The following is a 19,042-nucleotide window of genomic DNA, read 5'->3' as shown; positions in this document are numbered from 1 at the left end:
CTGAGCCACACCAGCCAGGGCGGAGAGTACATTTTTTTAGATGGCCAGTCATGAAGGGCTCTCGGGAGGCAATTTGCTCTTCTTTCTAGACTCCTTATAATCTGGTAGCTGCTCTTAAAAAAAAAAGGCAATGGTAAAAACCACTTGGTTGTAGGACTATCTTGGTCCTACACCTTTTAGAGCATAAGCAAAATCAGCGACACAGGAGTATATTAAAAGGATGGTTCTAGAAGAAGAAACAAATGGAAGGAAAGGCTGAGGATGGGGAGAGCTAAAAGACTGTTGCCCCTTATTCCCAAGAGTCAACTGAAGGAAGATATTAAGTACAACAGGAAGAAAGGAGAAAATATTGAGGAGGCTAAAACAATTACCTGATGGAAAAGCCTGATTGTAGTTGTAAAAAGAGACACTCAGACCCCAACCAGGAAAAAATTATTTAATACTTTAACAAAATGCAAAATAAAGTACCCAAGTTACAAAACATAAATTCCTTTGGTTCAGTAATCACACCACTATTTTTATCTTCCAATGGCTACACACATCATCCCCTCAAAGTGAAGTCACACGGTTGTCCCCTTCACACTGAAGACATCATGCCAAAACCATCACATACCTCACTATTCAGTGAAACTGTTGGCAACTTACATGGAATAGAGCCTTGGGGTAGGAAAAGGGGGAACAGGTTGGTGTGAAGAAAAAAGGGAACTACACATGCAGAACGAGTCAGTGGGAGGGAGCTCTTTGTTGAATCACTATGGCATGAATCAGACACCCTGTACATGCTACATGAGGCTGAGTCCCTCGGTACAATCACATATAAATACAGACAATCCAGTGGCCCTGAGCACTCCCAGGGAAAAGAGAACTTCTAGTCTAGATCCTTAGTTTCATAGATGGGGAACATGAGACCTAGCGATGAAGTGTCCTGCCAAAGAACACACAGCTCATGGCAGTCCATATTGGGACTCCATGTTTCCTTGTAATCAGACCAAGAAGAGAATGACATGGACAAGAGATTGACAGACCCGCTAAGGCAGGGGGCAGAGCTGAGGCTCTCCGTGCAGTTCTGCCATCTTTTGGGAAGAGTGCCCATGAGGCCTTTCTGAGTGCCTCCTGAACGCTCAGGGGTCTTTTGAGTTTCTCCAGGCTCCCTGTGGCTTTGGAACAAGGGATCCAAAGAAACTGAGAGCCAGGCCACATGATCAGGGCAGAAGATAATGGCCTCTAACCTGCTCCCAAACTACCCTAAAAGAGTCACAGTAAGTTCAGGAAAAACATTCAGCCACCTCAGAATCAGACACCATTACCTAATGGGGCAGAAAGAGGAGCCATGGAGCTGGAAACCTAAAGGCTGCAAGCTGGAATAAGAGTTCCGAAGCACTCTATTGTCTGCCGAGCGTAGAGTAGGTATTCCATCAATACTTCAATCAATGAGAGAACAAATGAACACATGGAGACAATGGAAGTTTGGTTCCATGGGAGATACTGGTTCTGTCAGAGCCTTGCTGAGGGCACTGTTGGGGTGCACATTCTTTTTGTGCCACGCTGCTGGAACAGCAGAGGAGTTACATCGTACCCCTGGGGAGTCAGTGCAGAGCTGAAGAATTAAATTAAATAACAGAATCTGATTAGGAGAGATTGGGGGGGAAGGTAGAAAGCCATTCCTAAAGCAGCTGCTTTCTCTTACTTCTTTCTCCTCCCAGATTTACGAGAACAGGACAAGTGCACCAGACCCTGGAGCAATGGAGACAGAATTGCTGAAGCCTCTCAAAACATGCATTCGAGGTGGTTCAAGCAACCCCGCCCCCCGCCCTCTCCCCTCCCAATAGTCACTTCTTGGACAGGAAGGCAGCGGTGGATTGTGACAGCGAGATCTGACTGCACTTCTCAAAGATGGCCTCAGCTGAGAGTTTAGGCAGCCCCTGATCCAGAGGGCACTCATCCACCAAGCTGTTCATCGGTGTGGGGGGCAATGGAGGCTCCTCCTCATCTTGACTCAGTCCAGGAATCAGGGAGGTCCCTGCCCTGTCTGATTCCTTGTCCACCTGCTCCCTGGCAGCCTCAGGGTGCCCCGAAGGGATTGTCATGGAGTCAAAATATGCTGACAGGGCTTCCTGGAGCAGAGGCAGAAGTTTCTTTCGAGAGACCTGGGTGTTGCCTTGAAGATAGGCCTGGAGGTTAGGATGAGTGCTTGGGGCAGGGGTCAGCTTCAGGGCCGGAGAGTGGGACCGTTCCAGGACTCCACAGATCTAAAGAGGCGACAAGATGGGGAAATGGTATTTCAGGTGGTGAAGCAAACTGTGGAGGCAAACTGCTGAGGCTTCTAAGTTGGGGGCTTCTCTTACAGAGGAGAAAAATTTTTAAATCACCCAGAGTTAAGCTTTATTGCTTGCAACAAAAGGCATATCAGCTAATATACATAGTATTTTATTTATTTATTTATTAGTTAATCCTCACCCAAGGATATTTTTTTTCCATTGATTTTTAGAGAGTGCAAGGGAGGGGGAGAGATACATTGATTGGCTGCCTCCTGCACATGCCCCGATGGGGTCAGGGATCGAGCCTGCACTGCAATTTAGGTACGGGACATGTACCTATACTGAAGTCAAGGGAAGGACAGAGGCAGAAAAAAATGAATAGATCAAAGTGAGGGTGGGAGGTATGCCAGGCATGGTGCCAAATCTGGCCATTTATCAATTCTGTATTACCTCATTTAATCCTCACAATTGCTTTATCAGATTGGTATTACTATTACCCTCACTCACAGGTAAGGAAACTGAGGCTTAGACAGATCAGGGGACTTCCTAACGTCATAGTTTGAAGGAAGCAAAGCTGACACTGAAACCCAGGCCGGTCACCAAAGCTGGTATTCTGAATCACTGTGTTCCTAAAACAGGAGGAAGAGAGGCAATGGTAGGGCTGACTGTGAGAAGAGGGCCCATTTCCCAGCACCAGGCAGCCTGGGCCATGGCAGTGCCATCACAGCTCCAGGGAGCAGCACCGGGGGGCTGTGGTCGGGAGAAAGGGGAGAGATACAGGAAGGTGGAGAGAGGCACTTCTACTGGCCAAAGTACCTTGTCCTTTATGGCATGATTAGTAGGAGCCACCTTTTACCCAGTGTTTACTTTGTGCCCAGCAATGTACTATTCATATATTATGTTTAATGATCACATCAGACTAATTAGGAGGTAATATTATGCTATTTACAGGCTCAGAAGTCAACTGACTTGCTTTAGCTCAAAGAGAAAGTAAGTGGCAAATCTGGGATAGAAAAGCACGTCTATTTGCCTTTAAAAACTGTAGTCTTTCCACAGTGCCCGACTTCCTTCCACTGAATGAAGTTACACTCGCTTCCTCCAGGAGAAGACAAAGGTGTGGGAAAGGGCGGGCGTACCTTTTACAGGCTCAGAGGCTTATCTGGCTGTATGCAGACCAGTCTTCAGCAGTCATCCCACAGCCCAAGCAACCCAAAGAGGCCCTGGACTGCCTTAGGTCCACTTTCAAATTCTTCCCGGGGCTAATGAGTAACCAAAAGGAAAAGAAAGGGGAGGAGCAGGGAAAGGGGGCCAAATGGAAGACCAGGCAAGAAAACAAACCTGCTCCCGTCACTTCCCCACAGTCAGCGCTATACAGTGAGTACTCCCCGCAGGGTAAGTAGTAGGAAAAGTGCCTCTTGTGTTTCCCGTCCAGGGCGATCGGGTAAAGGGAAAGGAATTGACTTTCAGGGGTGAGGAGTTCATGATTAAACAAAGAATCGAGTTTAACTCCAGATTCGTTTACATTTACTTTTAACCAGATTTTCAGATCTCTTCTAAGTAGGAACTCCATCTCTAATTCTTTTTGGAGTCTCTCTTTCTCAACAACAATATGATTAAGGGTATTCACATAGACATAGAATGGAAAAAGTGGGAGGGGAGATTCTGGAAAGAGATCAAGGGGCCTGTGTGTAAATGTAAGAACCAAGGAGCCAAGGAGCGGTCTTCACAGCGCAGGGCAGCGTGTGCAGGCAGAGCTCCGCAGAGCCCTCGGGCTGGAGGAGAGAGAGACTCACTGTCATTCGGAGTGCTGCATGGGGACAGAAAATAGCCAGCTGCCGCACTGGCTCGTTGTGCGCGTTGAAGAAGATAGTCATGGCGACCAGGGCGTCATAGCTGTGAGCCTGGCAGAAAGCATGGAGGTCTGCAAGGAGGCCAGACCTCTGCAGGAAAGCCTGAAAGAGAAGAGACGGGCAGGGATGAGGGCTACAGCTGGAACCCCCTTGTCACCACCAACAAAAATACTTATGAAGAGTTTCTTCACATCTTAACCTGGGACTTGTACTCCATAAGAAAGGGTACCTAGTACTTACGCTATGCTATCTATGTGCTGGGAGGCAGTGTGTAGAATGGGCAGAATACAGGTTTTGGGTTCAGACAAAATTGATTTGAAAATCAGCTCTATTACTTATTAGCTATTGATCAAGGAATTATATTAACCTCCCTGGACTTAAGTTTCCTCATCTATAAAATGAGAATAAAACATCTACCAAGCATGACTGTTTTACTAGGGAAAATGATGTTTCCGATCCTTGGCTGTGATTATGGTACTTGGTAAGCCTTTTACATTCTTTTGTTTGTTTCCCAAACTAGATTATGAGTCATAAGGGAAGAGGTCATGCTATTTTGTTTTATTTAACTATTTAGTATTTTTATATAGCATTTAGTAGAAAGCTGTGCAGACTATGAGAGTATGTGTTCAGATCAGGCTGTCGAATGATTTAAACCAATAAGATATGGAACCAGGAATTAAAATACCACTATCATAGTTATATTCATTTACCCATTCAACAAAATTTACTGAGCATCCACTTTGTGCCAGGTCCTGTCAAAGGTGCTGCAGGTATAGCAGAAACAAAATAGGGCCCATGCTCTGGCAGGGCTGATAAACGAACAGAGGAGTATAGACGATAAACAAGGAAACCATGAATTATGATTATTTCAGTGTATTGAGTGCTAGGAAGAAAGTAAGATAACGGTTAGAGATTTTTGAACAGGAAGGATATTATTTTAGTTAGGATGGTCAGGAAAACACTCTTTTTAAAAATATATATATTTTTATTGATTTGAGAAAGGAAGGAAGAGGGGGAGAGAGATAGAAACATCAATGAGAGAGAATCATTGATCAGCTGCCTCCTGCATGCCCCCTACTGGGGATCGAGCCTGCAACCTGGGCATGTGTCCTGATAGGGAATCAAACCGTGACCTCCTGGTTCAGAGGTTGATGCTCAACCACTGAGCCATGCTGGCCAGGCTGGAAAAGCCTCTTAAAAGAGGAGACTCCTGAGCTAAGACCTGAATGACAGGAAGGAGCCAGCTATGCAAAGGGAAAAGCAAGTACAAAGGCCCTGAGTTGGGAATGAACTTAATGATTCCAAGGAATGGAAAGAGAATCAGTATGGCTGCCATACTGTGAGTGGGGGAGCAGGGCTGGAGTGAGATCAGAGAGAAAGACAGGGGCCAGACCAAGGTGGGCCCACTAAACCATAATAAGGCCTTTACATTTTATTAGAAGTGTAATGAAAAGCCAGTAAAGGAAGGGGGTGATATGATCTAAGTTACTATTAGTGTCATCACTCTGGCTGCTGTGGAGAGAATGGTTTGTAGGGGTACAAAAGTGGAGGCTGGTAAACTGTGGGGGCTAGTACAGTAATACGGTGAGAGACAATGAACTGTGGGAGTTACAAGAGCTGGAGAAACACAGATAGGTACAAGGTATATGTGGAGGAGAGTCAGATGTGAGGGGCAAGTGTATCTACATAACTGAAGGTTTTCTTTCCCCACTTACACCTACATCTTGCTCTTACCTCCAAATCCATATATATTGCACTAATGGCCACTTTGATGCCTTGTCTGAAAATGGTCTTCTGGTCCTTTCTCAGCATCTGCTCAGTGGTCAGGCCTAGAAAATAGATGTGAGACTAGGAGTCAAAAAAGAGAGCCCAGGGTCCCAAGACTAGGAAGAGGAAGACACCCAGGTGGGTCATGGGAGAGGAAAAACACAGCCTTTCTTTTGGGCAATAAAAAGGGCTAACTGAAAACGTGATTATATGATAAAAATTACCTTCAATTACTGGGTCACAACAGTTACCTTTAGAGCAAGGGACTTGGAGAGAAGGGTACATGTAGTACTTTACTTTCAACTAGAGGCCTGGCGCATGAAATTCGTGCACAGGTAGAGTCCTTAGGCATGGCCGGTGATCAGGGCCCTTTGTGGGGCAACTGGCAGGGCGATCGGGGGGCCCCCACTGGCACCTGCCTTGGTTGGCCTGGGGCCTGCAGGCTGAGGGCAGCTCCTGCGTTGAGCATCTGCCCCCTGGTGGTCAGTGCACGCCATAGCGACCAGTTGTTCCGCCATTCGGTTGATTTGCATATTAGGCATTTATTATATAGGATGATGAGAGAGAATCATTGATTGGCTGCCTCCTGCACACCCCCTACTGGGGACCAAGCTCACAAGCTGGGCAGGTGCCTTAACCGGAATCGAACCCGGGACCCTTCCACAGGCTGACGCACTGTCCACTGAGCCAAACCGGCCAGGGCTATTTATTTTTTTAATCAGGAGGTAGCTGGGTGGAAAATTATGTAAGTTTTTTTGTTCTCTTTCTTTGTCCTTGGTATATTCACCCTGTTTCTTCTGCTTCCCTAACCAATTATCTAGATCTCAGTCTGATAACTTAGTATTCCCTCAGCATATTTTATTTATAAGTCTATATTCTCTGATTAGATTGAAAACCTCTGAGACTTTAGTATATTCTTCCTATCTTCCCCAATAGCCCAAACAGAACAATCCAGTAAATGACTAATTAGTTCCTGATCAGACGCACACACTACCTCATTTATCTCCAAAGCTTAAGCCATTACCCAAGCTCTGAAATTGTTTTGATGGTGTTTTCTCCTGTAGGAAGGAGAGAAGTCAGTTTAACACTTCATACCCGACACATCAAACTTTGCCTTTTGCAGAGAATCGAAGATGTCATTTCTCTTGGGCAGATCTGTGAAGAGGGCCTCCAGCTTCTCCACATATTTCTTGTCCTTTGGGGTTGCTTTTCCAATTTTAAGGTCCATGTTGACACAGTCCAGGACGATTGTTGCTGTGGAAAAGGAAGATGACAGAACTCAAATCCTGTGGCCTCCATTTATGACCATGGAAACACACATAACCCTCCAAATACTCACAATACAGAGGAGATTGTATGCAAACTCACTGAAAATAAAGCAAGAAACTGGGGTTATGCCCTAAGACCTCCCAAATCGAAACTAAAATGCAGGCAGGGAAATGGGGAAATAGTAGAAAGAAAACCCGAGCATCTCAATCCTTGGAGATTGTGAGACCTAGTCAGAGAAAGAGGACTTCTCTTCAGTAGGCCAAATTCTAGTAAAGAATCTTTTTTTGTTTTGTTGTTAATTCTCACCTGAGACTATTTTCTCCATTGATTTTCAGAGAGAGTGGAAGGGATGGAGGTGGAAGAGAGAGAGCAAAACATTGACATGAAAGAGACACATTGATTGGTTGCCTCCAGCACATGCCCTAAAGAGGCCAGGGAATGAACCTGCAACCCAGGTACATGCCCTCGACTGGGAATCAAACCCGAGACTCGACTCTTTGGTCCATGGGGCAACGCTCTACCACTGAGTCACACCACCCAGGGACCAGTAAAGACAGTCTAATCCAATTCTCTCTCTCTCTCTCTTTTTTTTTAAAATATATTTTATTGATTTTTTACAGAGAGGAGGGGAGAGGGATAGAGAGTTAGAAACATCAATGAGAGAGAAACATCGATCAGCTGCCTCCTGCACACTCCCTACTGGGGATGTGCCTGCAACCAAGGTACATGCCCTTGCCCAGAATTGAACCTGGGACCCTTGAGTCCGCAGGCTGACGCTCTATCCCCTGAGCCAAACCGGTTAGGGCTGGCTACCTCTTTTCATTACATAGTGCTGCTGAGGCAGCTTCTAGGTCTGTTGCCCCTGCTTCCCTTCTGCATTCTCCAACAAAGTATCCCACAGCCTTTTAATACCTACTTGCCCCCCTGAGAGAATCCCAGCCTTCAGTATGGGCTGACTGGCTCTGAGAGGGTATGGTCAAGCTGGAAGAATCTAGACTTTTCAACTGTCCCTTCTCTGGGACAGGAATGGAGGAACTACCGAGTCAGGCCCCAACCAAGCCATCCTCACCATGCAGAAGGGCTGCAGTTTGCCTGTCCAAGATCTCTGGTGCCCCCTGCAGGATTCTCTCGGTCACCAGGGTAGCGCAGGACCCCACCAGCTCAACTGAAACATGGCAGGGAGGGCAGCGCTTCTGCTCGATGGGCCGATGGTCCAGCACCTCTGCCACTGCCTCCTCCAGGGCTGCGTCACTTCTGTGTGGGAAAAAGAGAAACAGAGGTAGGTAGGAGCACTCCAGCTGCTTCTAACCAATCTCCACCTCACTCCGGAAGGAAAATGCAGGCGTCTGAGGTACACACTTAGAACTCTGGTCACTTCTACCTCTGCCTCACTCCTTTCAATTCTTTTCTTTAATGTTATAACTGAAGTCATCTTTAAATAGTGTATACGTGATTTTGGCAAAGTGTCTGCTACTAATACCTTATCCACATATTTGATGTCCTTTAGGGTTGCCTTTCCAATTGACACCCTTGATACCCAACATCTAAATCGCTCCTGTTCCCTCAGTTCACTTAATACCCAAATTCCATGCACGTCACCAGATCCTGTGGCTTCTATCTCAATTTCTATTTATTCCCTCCTTTTCAACCCTCTGCTACTGCCTTATTCTAGACCCTCAATATCTCTCATCTGGATTATTCCAATAGTTTCCTAATCAAACACCTGCTTCCAATCTTAGGCTTTCCTAAGCTGTCCTCCACAATGCTGCCTGAATGATCATTTGAAAAATGCAAATTCGATTCTGTTAGGACCTGGAGTAAATATAATTAACAACAGTTCCCCACTGCCCTAAAACAAAGTCTAATCTCTTTGGCAGGGTCTCCATGATCTGGCCTGTCTACCTCTCTAGTCTTATTTTTTCCATGTCTTACTTCTCACTCATATTTTATGCTTCAGCCATGCAAAACAAATTCCGGTTCCCCCAACTCACCGTGCTATTTCATGCCTGCCTGCCTTTGCTTATATTAATCACTCTCTCTGGCTGGATGTTTTTCCTCACTACCTTACCTCCCCATTCCCTGAGTAAACAGCTAGTCCTCTTTCAAGACTGAGATCAAGGGTTAACTCTGTTAGGAAACGTTTCCTGACACCCTCTACTCCCCCCTGGTATATTTAACCACTCCATCCTTCCTCACCTGCTGTCCCCTAGAGTGATGGTTGTCCCCTACCTCTAAGCCCCTTACAGTGACCAGTGTGCCTAGCTCCCTCTTCCTGACTGAAAGCTTCTTGAAAACAGGGACTCTGTCTCACCTTCATCCTCTAAACAGAAGTTTATTAATGAGTGAATGGACAGCTACCCCCTGTCAATGTCCTGCTATAACCAGTGTGCTCAAGGAAAAAACATACATTTAATACCAGCAGGAGCCAGATAGACTTACTTATGTTGCTTTGTTGGCAGTTTTTTCCAGTCTTAAATTAGGGATGGAATATTATAGGTGTGTACCTTTATTAAAGACACTAATAAGATACTGTCTTATGTAGAAAATAATTTTGCTAACTTTTTAAAAATTAAAAAGAGTTGGAACCATTATTCAAAAGTTTCTATTATAATAAATCTGCCACGAAATCTTAAAATATAATAATACCAAAGGCAGATTTAAATGATTTCTGAGTTATCTTTTAATTTGAACTCTCCAAGTTTCTTCTGGCAAACTGGAGAAGCGATAATATTTTCTATATCCAATATGACCCATCAATTACCATTAGCACGTGAGATTCCCAAGAGCAAAAAATTCTTCCTCTCTTTATATCTTACTCATCAGAGCCCAACATGGCACGTGATTAAGTATCAGCTTAATGTCCTTCCACATACCTGGGTAAGACATGGTGGTCAACAAGGATTAGGGTGAGTTGGCCAGCCTGGTGCAACGTGTGGAGGTCAATCTCATCCCGGAAAATTAAGAGGGACTCTGGAATGTGAGTCTCCTGAAGGAGGAAGACGGTGTCACCTCGCAGAGGTAGCTCAGAACGTTTTATATTTAAAACTGGAACAAAGACATCCTCAGTCTCAGTCGTCTGGAGAGGAAAGTGAAAAGAAGGTATGGCAATGTTTTGGAACAGACAGGAAAAGTAACAAGACAAGTGGGACCAAGGAAGACATGATTTGGGGTGAGTTACTGCCCTTCTCAAAGCACAATTACCAAGTCAATAAAAATAAAAGGACAACCCTTGCCCTTTCTCATTCTTAGCAACAACATGAAGGTCAACAAGAAAACTCATGCCCTAGCCGGTTTGGCTCAGTGGATGGAGTGTCAGCCTGCAAAGGGGGGGGGGGGGGGTCCCAGGTTCGATTCCGGTCAAGGGCACATGCCCAAGTTGTGGGCTCGATCCCCAGTGGGAGGCTGGCGGGAGGCAGCTGATCAATGATTCTCTCTCATCATGGAAGTTTCTATCTCTCTCTCCCTCTTCCTTCCTCTCTGAAATCAATAAAAATATATTTAAAAGAAAACTCATGAAAAAGAGCTAGTTCTAGAGATGCTGGGGAGAAGGGATTATCAGTCTTCAAGAACTGACGTGGACATGAGGCATACACATTAGATTATGGATACCCACAAGTTACTCAATAATAAACTCTTTGAATATTGCTTTATGGTTTACACATTCTTATTTTTGAAACTTTGTGAGTTAATTTGAGCCGAACTGATGATAATTGCCAGGAAGCAAGATCTCAAATGCTCCCTGTTTACACATTCTTCAAAGTACATTTACTCATTTGATCCTCACAGCAACACTGTAAATTATTTCAGACTTTAGACTCGGAAAAGTTAAGGGATTTAACTTACCCAAGACTAGATGGTGTTAAGCAGCAGAGCTGAATCTTGAATCCAAATCTTTTCATTCTAAGAGATTCTGTTCCTAAGTACTCACCTTTGCCAGGTAAAAAGCCAAGGCGAGAGCGGACACCATGGAGTCCAAGTCGCAGGCTTCGTTTCCCAGCACGACATGCAGTGGCTGGGACTCCTGGAAGGAGAATGGGAAACTAGCAGAAGCATCTACGCATTTGCCTTTGCCTTACACTCACGTAGGGGTTCACACGCATCCTCGCACTGATTCCCACCGAGGAGGTGAGCAGGTGGATCTTACGGGTCCTCATTTCATGGATGAGGACATTGGCTGAGAGGGCATCTGTGTTTTGGCAAAGCTTTGAGCATTCCACACAGATCCAGTTAGTGGGAAAGTGCTCTTTTCTCTCCCCTACGCTGTCTCCTTGACTGTTAATTTACAAAAAGCCAGCAGTAAATAATTCTGATTTCTGATGTTGCTTTGGGCACTTGAGAAGTCAAAGGTAAGCTGATGTACGAGTATTCAAGCCATGGTTTATTTTCCCCCCATTTTCAAAACAGGGAAAAGAATCCTTAATACTTCAAAAAATAAGATCTAGTCCATTATCTAGTTGTCCATAAAAACTTCCCCAAGGAACCTCCATGATAAACAGATATAACCAACACCTCAACCAGAGAAACAGGCCACTTTCCCAGTAGGTTTAGCTTAAAGCAAGCACAGTTGTTGCTGCTGGAACTTTTACTTTACACTTTGAAAAGTCCAGTTGCTGATAAGAATGGGGTAGGGAAGGTTATTATTAACCTTGTTCCCCTGATTCTCCCTAGCTATCAGAGTTTTAAAGAAAATACATTACAATCTACAGTGCCCACAACAGCAGAGACCAGGGTTTGGTTTAGTTCTGAGACATTTAGAGTGTGCCATGTACTATTCTATAGCTTAATGTGCACAAACTAAAATTTAATCCTCAAAACAACCTGAAGAGGTAGGTATTTTAAGAGTGATGATTTCATTATAGGTGTGAGCATTCAGCCAGATGAAATGAGACCTTAAAGTCTATGGTTCAGCTTAGGGCACAAGAATTTTCTCTTACTAATTTGCTTTTGAACTTCTCTCTCAACCTGCTTCTGAGGGACGAAGGGATAAGAGAACAAATGAGAAACACTAGTTATGGCAGCGTTTCTTAATTTCAGCTCTATCGGCATTTTGCACTGGTAATTCTTTGTTGTGGGGGCTATTCTGTGCCTTGTAGGATGTTTGGCAGCATCTCTGGATTCTATCCACTAGATGCCTATAGCACCCCCAGTCATGGCAATCAAAAATGTCTCCAGACTTGCCAAATATTCTCTAGGAGCAAAATCACTCCTGGGAACCCGGCTGGCGTGGCTCAGTGGTTGAGCATCGACCTATGATGTTGGGGCACATGCCCGGGTTGCGGGCTCGATCCCCAGTGTGGGGTGTGCAGGAGGCAACCAATCAATGATTCTCTCCCATCATTGATGTGTCTGTCTCTCTCTTTCCCTCTCTGAAATAAATAAAAAAATATATTTTTTAAAAATTACTCCCAGGTAAGAACTATTGGGTTATAGAAAGGTAAAGTTCCAAACATGCCCTGGCTGGTTTGGCTCACTGGATAGAGCGTCGGCCAGGGGACTTGGGGGTCCCAGGATCGATTCTGGTCAAGGGCATGTACCTTGGTTGCAGGCTCATCCCCAGTAAGGAGTGTGCAGGAGGCAGCTGATCGATGCTTCTCTCTCATTGACGTTTCTAACTCTCTAGCCCTCTCCCTTCCTCTCTGTAAAAAATCAATAAATATATTTAAAAAAAAAAAAAAAAGTTCCAAACATTCTGGCTGCTTCTATCAGGGAAGATTTGCTAGATGGGAGTTTAGAACTGTAGGACAGGAGTTCAGAGGAACAAAACATAACAAGGAGCAGTTATCAAGTAATTAATTTTAGGGGAAAAAAGAATCAAGAATCATCTTCCCTATATTGGCTATTACCCCCCCCCACACACACACACACACACTCCTCCACACCATTCTCCCAGAAAGAGACAATTTTAGAAGACTTCTGGCGGTATAAATTGTCTGATCTCATAACTAAGTTCTTGTTTTTAAACTACCCTCTTTCCCACCTCCTATTCCCACTCCTAGAGAGAAGTACAAAAGGCAGGGGTCATCTGTCAAGATTTTGGGCAAAGGGTCTCTGGGGAAAGTTTGCCCTGAGATTCTCCCCTGCGCCCATTTATTTAAGCCCAATTCAACAGGGTGGCAGCCAAGACCCATTCATACTAAGCAGCATGGCAGATTCTTTTCAATATTCAACTCTTTCCCAACACAATATGAGGATTCTGTGCCCAAGACCCCCCTGCTAGAGGCACTTTCCTGACTTGTGATTCCTCCTCCTGATACCAGAGAAGGCCCCTGTTCCCTGGACACCAGAACTGCCCAGATGGCGGCGGACCAGAGTGACAACAAAGCACTTGAGACCGTGGCTGCCCAGATAACTTGCTCACTGAACCAGTAAGGGGGGCACAATGTTCTCTAGAGGGAACCATATAAACACGGCGGCCAGATGGTCCTGATTCTGGAGCAAAAAGTGAGAGGAACAGAGAAAAGGCAGAGCAAGGGGGCCCTGGCCGGGTGGCTCAGTGGATTGGAGTGTCACCTCGAACACCGAAAGATTGTGGGTTCGAGTCCCAGTTCAGCGCACGGATGGGAGGCAACCGACTGATGTTTCTCTCTCATCAATGACTCTCTCTATCTCTCTCTCAAAAAAAAAAAAAAAAAAAAGGGCAGAGCAAAGGGGAGAGACCTTATTGTGGGTACGAAGAGGCCCTTTTCTAAAACTCACATTTCGTGCTGCTTCATTTCAGTGGCAGAGGAATCAGGGTCAGTCAGATCGTCAGCATCGAGGGGAAGGCTAAGCAGCAAAAGCAGAAAGCAGGGACTAAATACAAACTTCATGGCTGAGGGGAGGAAAAGTGATTTCCAGAGGAAGACGAATAACCAACCCCTTGCACTCAGCCCCGTGCAGACAGCAGCCCAAAGGAATGAATACAAAAGGAATCCTCGGGAATCTTTAGCTAATCTGGGAACGGGAGTGGCCAAGGGAGGTGGTGGCGTTCCTTTCCCGTCAGCACCCACCCTTCCCGCAGCCTGACTGGTCTATTCGCCGCCCGAAAACCACACTGTGCACATTCCCAGCTCTGCCCTTTGTGCTGCTTGCTCTGCTCTGTCTGGAAGAGCGAGCTGCCGTTTGAAAAGACCACAGACGGTTGAATCTCAGCCCTGCTTCTTACTTGCTGCAGGGCCCTGGCCTCCCTAAGCCTCGCTGATTTCACTTGAAAAATTAAGATAATCCTGCCATCAATTCTATGAAGTGGTGATGAGCATTAAATGAGACAGCACATTAAGTGCCCACTCCGTAGTAGTAAAGATGCGCTCGCTTCCATCTCCTTCTCTGCCCCTCCCCGTCCAGGCAGGCCCTCCTGTAAGCCCCCTCTCTCCCAGGCCAGAGCAACCCTCTTCCTCTAAACCAGGGGTCCTCAAACTACGGCCCGCGGGCCACATGCGGTCTGCCAAAAACATTTATCCGGCCTGCCGGGTGTTTTTGCCGCCGCTGCCTGTTGCTTAGCAGCCGACTAGTTTTTTTTTAAACTATAGTCCGGCCCTCCAATGGTCTGAGGGACGGTGAACTGGCCCCCTGTTTAAAAAGTTTGAGGACCCCTGCAAACCTCCCACTGCCAGCATGAGGCTCTCATCTGGAACTTAACTTCCACTTTCAGGAACTCACCGCCTTTTCATGGATACATCCCAAATCCGTGACATCGCTTACAAGGTAGGTGACCATATGCTTTGTTGTTCAAACCAGGACACTTTTTGAGAAGGGAAGGGGGCTGCAATCAATGATTATGTCAGAATAAACTAAGATGGTCCTGGGCAGAGCAGGTGTATGGCAGCCCAACATATAAAGCAACATTCTCCTCCTCATTTAGGAAAAACACATGCAACTCTCTATCCTCACCCCATCCCCCAACAGCTGTCAGCACAAGCCAGACAGCCTCAGTTTTCTGACCATGGGGGGAGAGTTCAGAGCAAACACAGCTATACTTAGAGCATGAGGAAACCTGAGCTGCCAATGGAAGAAATACAATCTGAGAGCCACAAGTACATATAAACTTTTTCTTTCTTAAAAAACAAAAACAAACAAACACACCCGCTACTGAAATGTTATATCCTGATGTCCACTGTGGCTTCAGTGGGGGGAGAAGAGATGGGTTCCAGAGCTGGCAAAGCAAACCACTCCCTTTCTGAAGCTGAATATGGTCTGAGGCCTACTCTACAAAATAGTTAAAGAGGGATGGGGGGAAAAAAAAATGAGACAAGGAGCCAGAGATAGAGAAGCCCTCCCAGCAGAGAAAATGGGACTAGTCCTGGCGCCAGGACTATAAATTCCAAAGGATGGCCAGCCACTCCCGGTCCCTGTCTCAGCCTGAGAAGTACACACAACACAGATTACCCGCAGGCTGCTGGCTGAACACCTGACCTCGAATGCAGCCCCACCCTGAAGCAAAAATTTTCCCCCACTTGGCATGAGTGGGGATTTCTTTTAAATGGAACACACTCCTGTCATTGTGGCAGAGGCTGTAGAAAATCCCTCTGGTATCAAATGCTAAAAATATGGTACCAACAAGAGAGTTGTCTGGGTTATCAGCCATTTCTATATTACGTAAAAGTAAGCATTAACTGAAACACTTAAACTTAAGTGTCTCTAAATCATACTTTATTTTTAGAGATTTTTATGGATTTTTGAGAGAGGGAGGGAGAGAGAGAGAAACATCGATGGGTTGCCTCCTGAATGTTCCCTGATCTGGGCTCGAACCCACAACCTGGATAGGTACCCTGACCAGGAATTGAACCTGCCACCTTTTGGTATACGGGTGACCCTCCAACCAACTGAGCCACACCGGCCAGGGTTAACTCATACTTTCTTTACACAAGAAACAAGTGCGGCCTCTGGGGAATTAAACGGGGAGAGGAAAAAGGATCTTTTTCATTTCATATCCATATTGTATTTTAAAATGTTCACAATGTACATTTACAAATTCTGTAATTAAAAGCAATCTAAGCTACTGGTGTCCACCTGTATGTCCGGCCTCAGTTCATCCACTAACCTTCCTAGAGTCTAATTTTCTCATTTCTCCTGGCCCAGGCTAGGCTGTGTGATGATGAGAGCTCTAAGATACCACCTCACCTTCCCAAGTTCAAGGAAAAATTGAGATCTAGGTCTTGCTCCTTGAGGGATGATTGCAGGCAGAGCAAGGTCAGGATATCAGTAATATTAGAAAATGCAGTATTTTCAGCTTCATACCACTGCAGAGGATATACTGTTAACCTGTGGATTCAAGGGATGATCTGGAGAGTAGATGCTGTAGTAACAGACGCATGCAATGAAATGCTACTTGGTGAGGTTTCAATTCCAAGGGCTCTTTACCAAATGGTGGGAAAGAGACCATCATTTGGGTTATTGCAGGGGGAGCAGTGTAGGGGGTGGGGATACAACTGCTTATAGCACTCGGAATGGTGCCACAAAGACTCTAGGTCAGTGGTGGAAATTGGAAGTAACCAAAATGAATTAATTCAAATTTGCCTCATGCATTAGAACAACTTTCCCAAAATTTGTATTTCACAAGTAATTGGTGTTAAAGGTAAACTTCACTCCTATTCTTCAGGTAAGGTCATTCATTCACACCAGGAGCTGAGTCTGCAGGCAGAATCAGGTGGCTTTTGGGTTTTGTTAAAGACCAGAATCTATCGCCCAGGGGTATTTTCGGAACTTAAGATACTTAAGAAAGGAAAGCACAGCCAACCATCTGTCTAGGTTTCTGCAGGGGCAGCGCAGCCTAAAGTAGGGGGGCCAAGTGGCCTCCCGGAGCCTCTCTCTGGCCAGCTTTTGCTGCTAACTGGGGACAGCAGCCTAAGGCTGCGGGCCGGGAGGTTCCAGCTGGCTCAGAGTCCCCAAAATAAGCCACAAAGCATTCAAGTCATGCTTATGGTTTTGATTCCAAACACACTTTGTGCTTATCTTCCAGGCGGGTTTTTTTTAAATGTAATCTGTGTGCCTTCAGGACAAGGAAGAAAACTGGCGGCAAATGGATGCAGGTTTGCTGGTCAACAGAGATATATTCTGTATGTTTATCTTAAAAACAGGAAAACACCACGACCACCTCTCGTCTAGGAGGAGTCCGGAGTGCCGGAAAGAACGCGCCGTTCAAAGGCAATAAAGCCATGAGCACAGGTTTCCTCGGACCCCCGGGGTTCACCTGGAAGCCAGTGGGCCGAGGAGGCCTCGTGACCGTAGAACGGAAGGGTTCTAGGGGGACAAGGAGCATCTCGCGGGGCACCCCTGGCGGCGGCACAGCCCTGGACCTTTTGGCGTAACTGACCCAGGCGACAGCGTTCAGAAGCTCAGATACAGGACCAGACCCACGATTCCTCCTTCCCGCTCCCGGGGAGTCCCGAGAAGCAGGGCGTCAAAAACCGGGAGCCTGAGCAGCATTTCCACTCTCAAGACTAGATTCTCACTGACCACTGCCCAGGCCCCAAGCCTGAGCGGATCCCAAGCCCCCACCCCACCATTCCCCGTTCCTGCCACACAGACCCTCCTCAGACCCCACATCTGCGTCCTTCCTAGACCCCATGTTCCATTCCCTACGATCACAGACAGGGGTCCGTTACCTGCAGAGCAGCTCGACAACCCTGCAGGTAGTCCTCCATGGTGAAGCCCAACGTGTGCCACCGCCCCTTGCAGTGGAGAGGTTACCCGGCGAATGCGCCCCGCCCCGGACTCGGGGACTAGTGGTGAGAGTCAGGAGGCGGGACTCGAACTCGCCACACGGCGATTCGGCCCCGACGCCGGGAGGAAGTGCGTAATCCGACGCTCCGAGAGTCTGACGTCGCCCCGCCCCCAGCGGCGGAGGCGGAGTTCTACGCTCAGCGTCTCACGGGACACCTTTCCGGAGGCGCCAAGTGGGACCTGGCGCAGGGCGTCTTGGGAAATGTAGTCCAGAAGCTCCGAAATGGCCCCAAGAATTGAGGGGAGGAGAATTTTCTGAGGTCACTCATTTGACACACAACGTATATGTGTCACAGTAACCTATCTTTGTGACATCTGAACTTTCCCTTTCGAGTCAAACTAAGGATAGTATATCTTTTCCATCTATTACACGGAGCCTCTGGTTGACATCTTAAATGACACGTGGCAAAACAGCTCTTCTTCATCTTCCTTTCTCGAATTCTCTCCCTTTAGCAAACTGACCCATTGTCACCAACTTTGGGATTGTCCATTTTATAAAAACATTAGAATAATCTTTGGGCCCTCTTCTTAATGCCTATAATTTCTTGCCAACTCCTGCTGCTTCTTTCTTTACAATCCTGTGGCCTGTTTCTAATAGTCTCTGAAATGTCTCCTCATTCTTCTCCTGAACTGTTGTAACCCGTGTTCTTTGCTCCCTGCCTCCCTAATTGTTTCGACCGCCCTTTCAGCCTTCAGAGTTGCTTGACGTTTCATCCCATGGCAACCCTGTAAGTAGAGTTTGGAGGACGCTTCAGAATGTAGAGTTAGGTCCCAACCTCCTTTAACTGCCACCTTCCAGCCCTGACAGCCATGCAGAGTGCTGCACATAAATGTATTCTCATCACCAAATGTTCCCTCCTTTCTTAACCCATCCCTTTATCTCCTGCCACCAGACTGACACCGGCTTCTCCTGCTCCCCACGCTAGGAACTGAGAGGAGGCGGCTGGTGTAAGTGGAGGCCTGTGGTGGGACCCAGGAACAGAGCCCAGGGATATTGGATCTCCTGCTTGCTCAGCTACTTCTCTCCCTGCTGCACTCTTCTTCCTACAGCCTGGGCTTTCTTCCACGCCTCCTTCGGCACTACCAGGGGCATAGCCCAGCCAGTTTCATTTCTAGACTGAAAAGGTGATAGAGTGAGGACTTGAAAAGGAGCAGGATTTTTAAAAATTTAAATGGCCCTAACCGGTTTGGCTCAAT

The 19,042-nt window shown here is 46.4% G+C and overlaps 1 protein-coding gene across 3 annotated transcripts; it reads right to left on the bottom strand.

Annotated features, from left to right (window-relative positions):
• Positions 1-420: 420 nt before the first annotated feature.
• Positions 421-17,914, bottom strand: PRUNE1 (prune exopolyphosphatase 1). Of its 3 annotated transcripts, XM_014461297.2 has the most exons (9): positions 17,728-17,859; positions 13,841-13,909; positions 11,073-11,165; positions 10,018-10,220; positions 8,214-8,398; positions 6,971-7,129; positions 5,843-5,937; positions 4,052-4,210; positions 421-2,249 (listed from the first exon to the last, which is right to left on the bottom strand). In XM_014461297.2, the coding sequence occupies exons 3-9, from the start codon at positions 11,109-11,111 to the stop codon at positions 1,830-1,832; spliced, it is 1,260 nt and encodes a 419-aa protein (XP_014316783.1). In that variant the 5' UTR covers positions 11,112-11,165; positions 13,841-13,909; positions 17,728-17,859; the 3' UTR covers positions 421-1,829. The 3 variants fall into 3 exon arrangements, with proteins under 3 accessions (XP_014316783.1, XP_006095295.1, XP_023615053.1); XM_006095233.3 differs by lacking the exon at positions 13,841-13,909 and having other exon boundaries at positions 17,728-17,914; XM_023759285.1 differs by lacking the exon at positions 17,728-17,859 and having other exon boundaries at positions 13,841-14,035.
• Between the last annotated feature and the right edge of the window lie 1,128 nt (positions 17,915-19,042).

The sequence above is a fragment of the Myotis lucifugus genome, unplaced genomic scaffold (assembly GCF_000147115.1).
Source record: "Myotis lucifugus unplaced genomic scaffold, Myoluc2.0 scaffold_151, whole genome shotgun sequence".
In the NCBI taxonomy this organism is placed as follows: Eukaryota; Metazoa; Chordata; class Mammalia; order Chiroptera; family Vespertilionidae; genus Myotis; species Myotis lucifugus.
Note: the sequence above shows the minus strand (reverse complement) of the source record. Positions and strands in the feature narration are given on the sequence as shown.

Coding starts and splice junctions, on each gene's coding strand:
- PRUNE1 (XM_006095233.3), bottom strand. CDS start 17,766: ATGGAGGACTACCTGCAGGGTTGTCGAGCTGCTCTGCAG. Junction 10,221..11,072: donor TGGCTTTTTACCTGGCAAAG/GTGAGTACTTAG, acceptor TTTCCTCTCCAG/ACGACTGAGACTGAGGATGT. Junction 4,211..5,842: donor CAATATATATGGATTTGGAG/GTAAGAGCAAGA, acceptor CTTCTCTTTCAG/GCTTTCCTGCAGAGGTCTGG.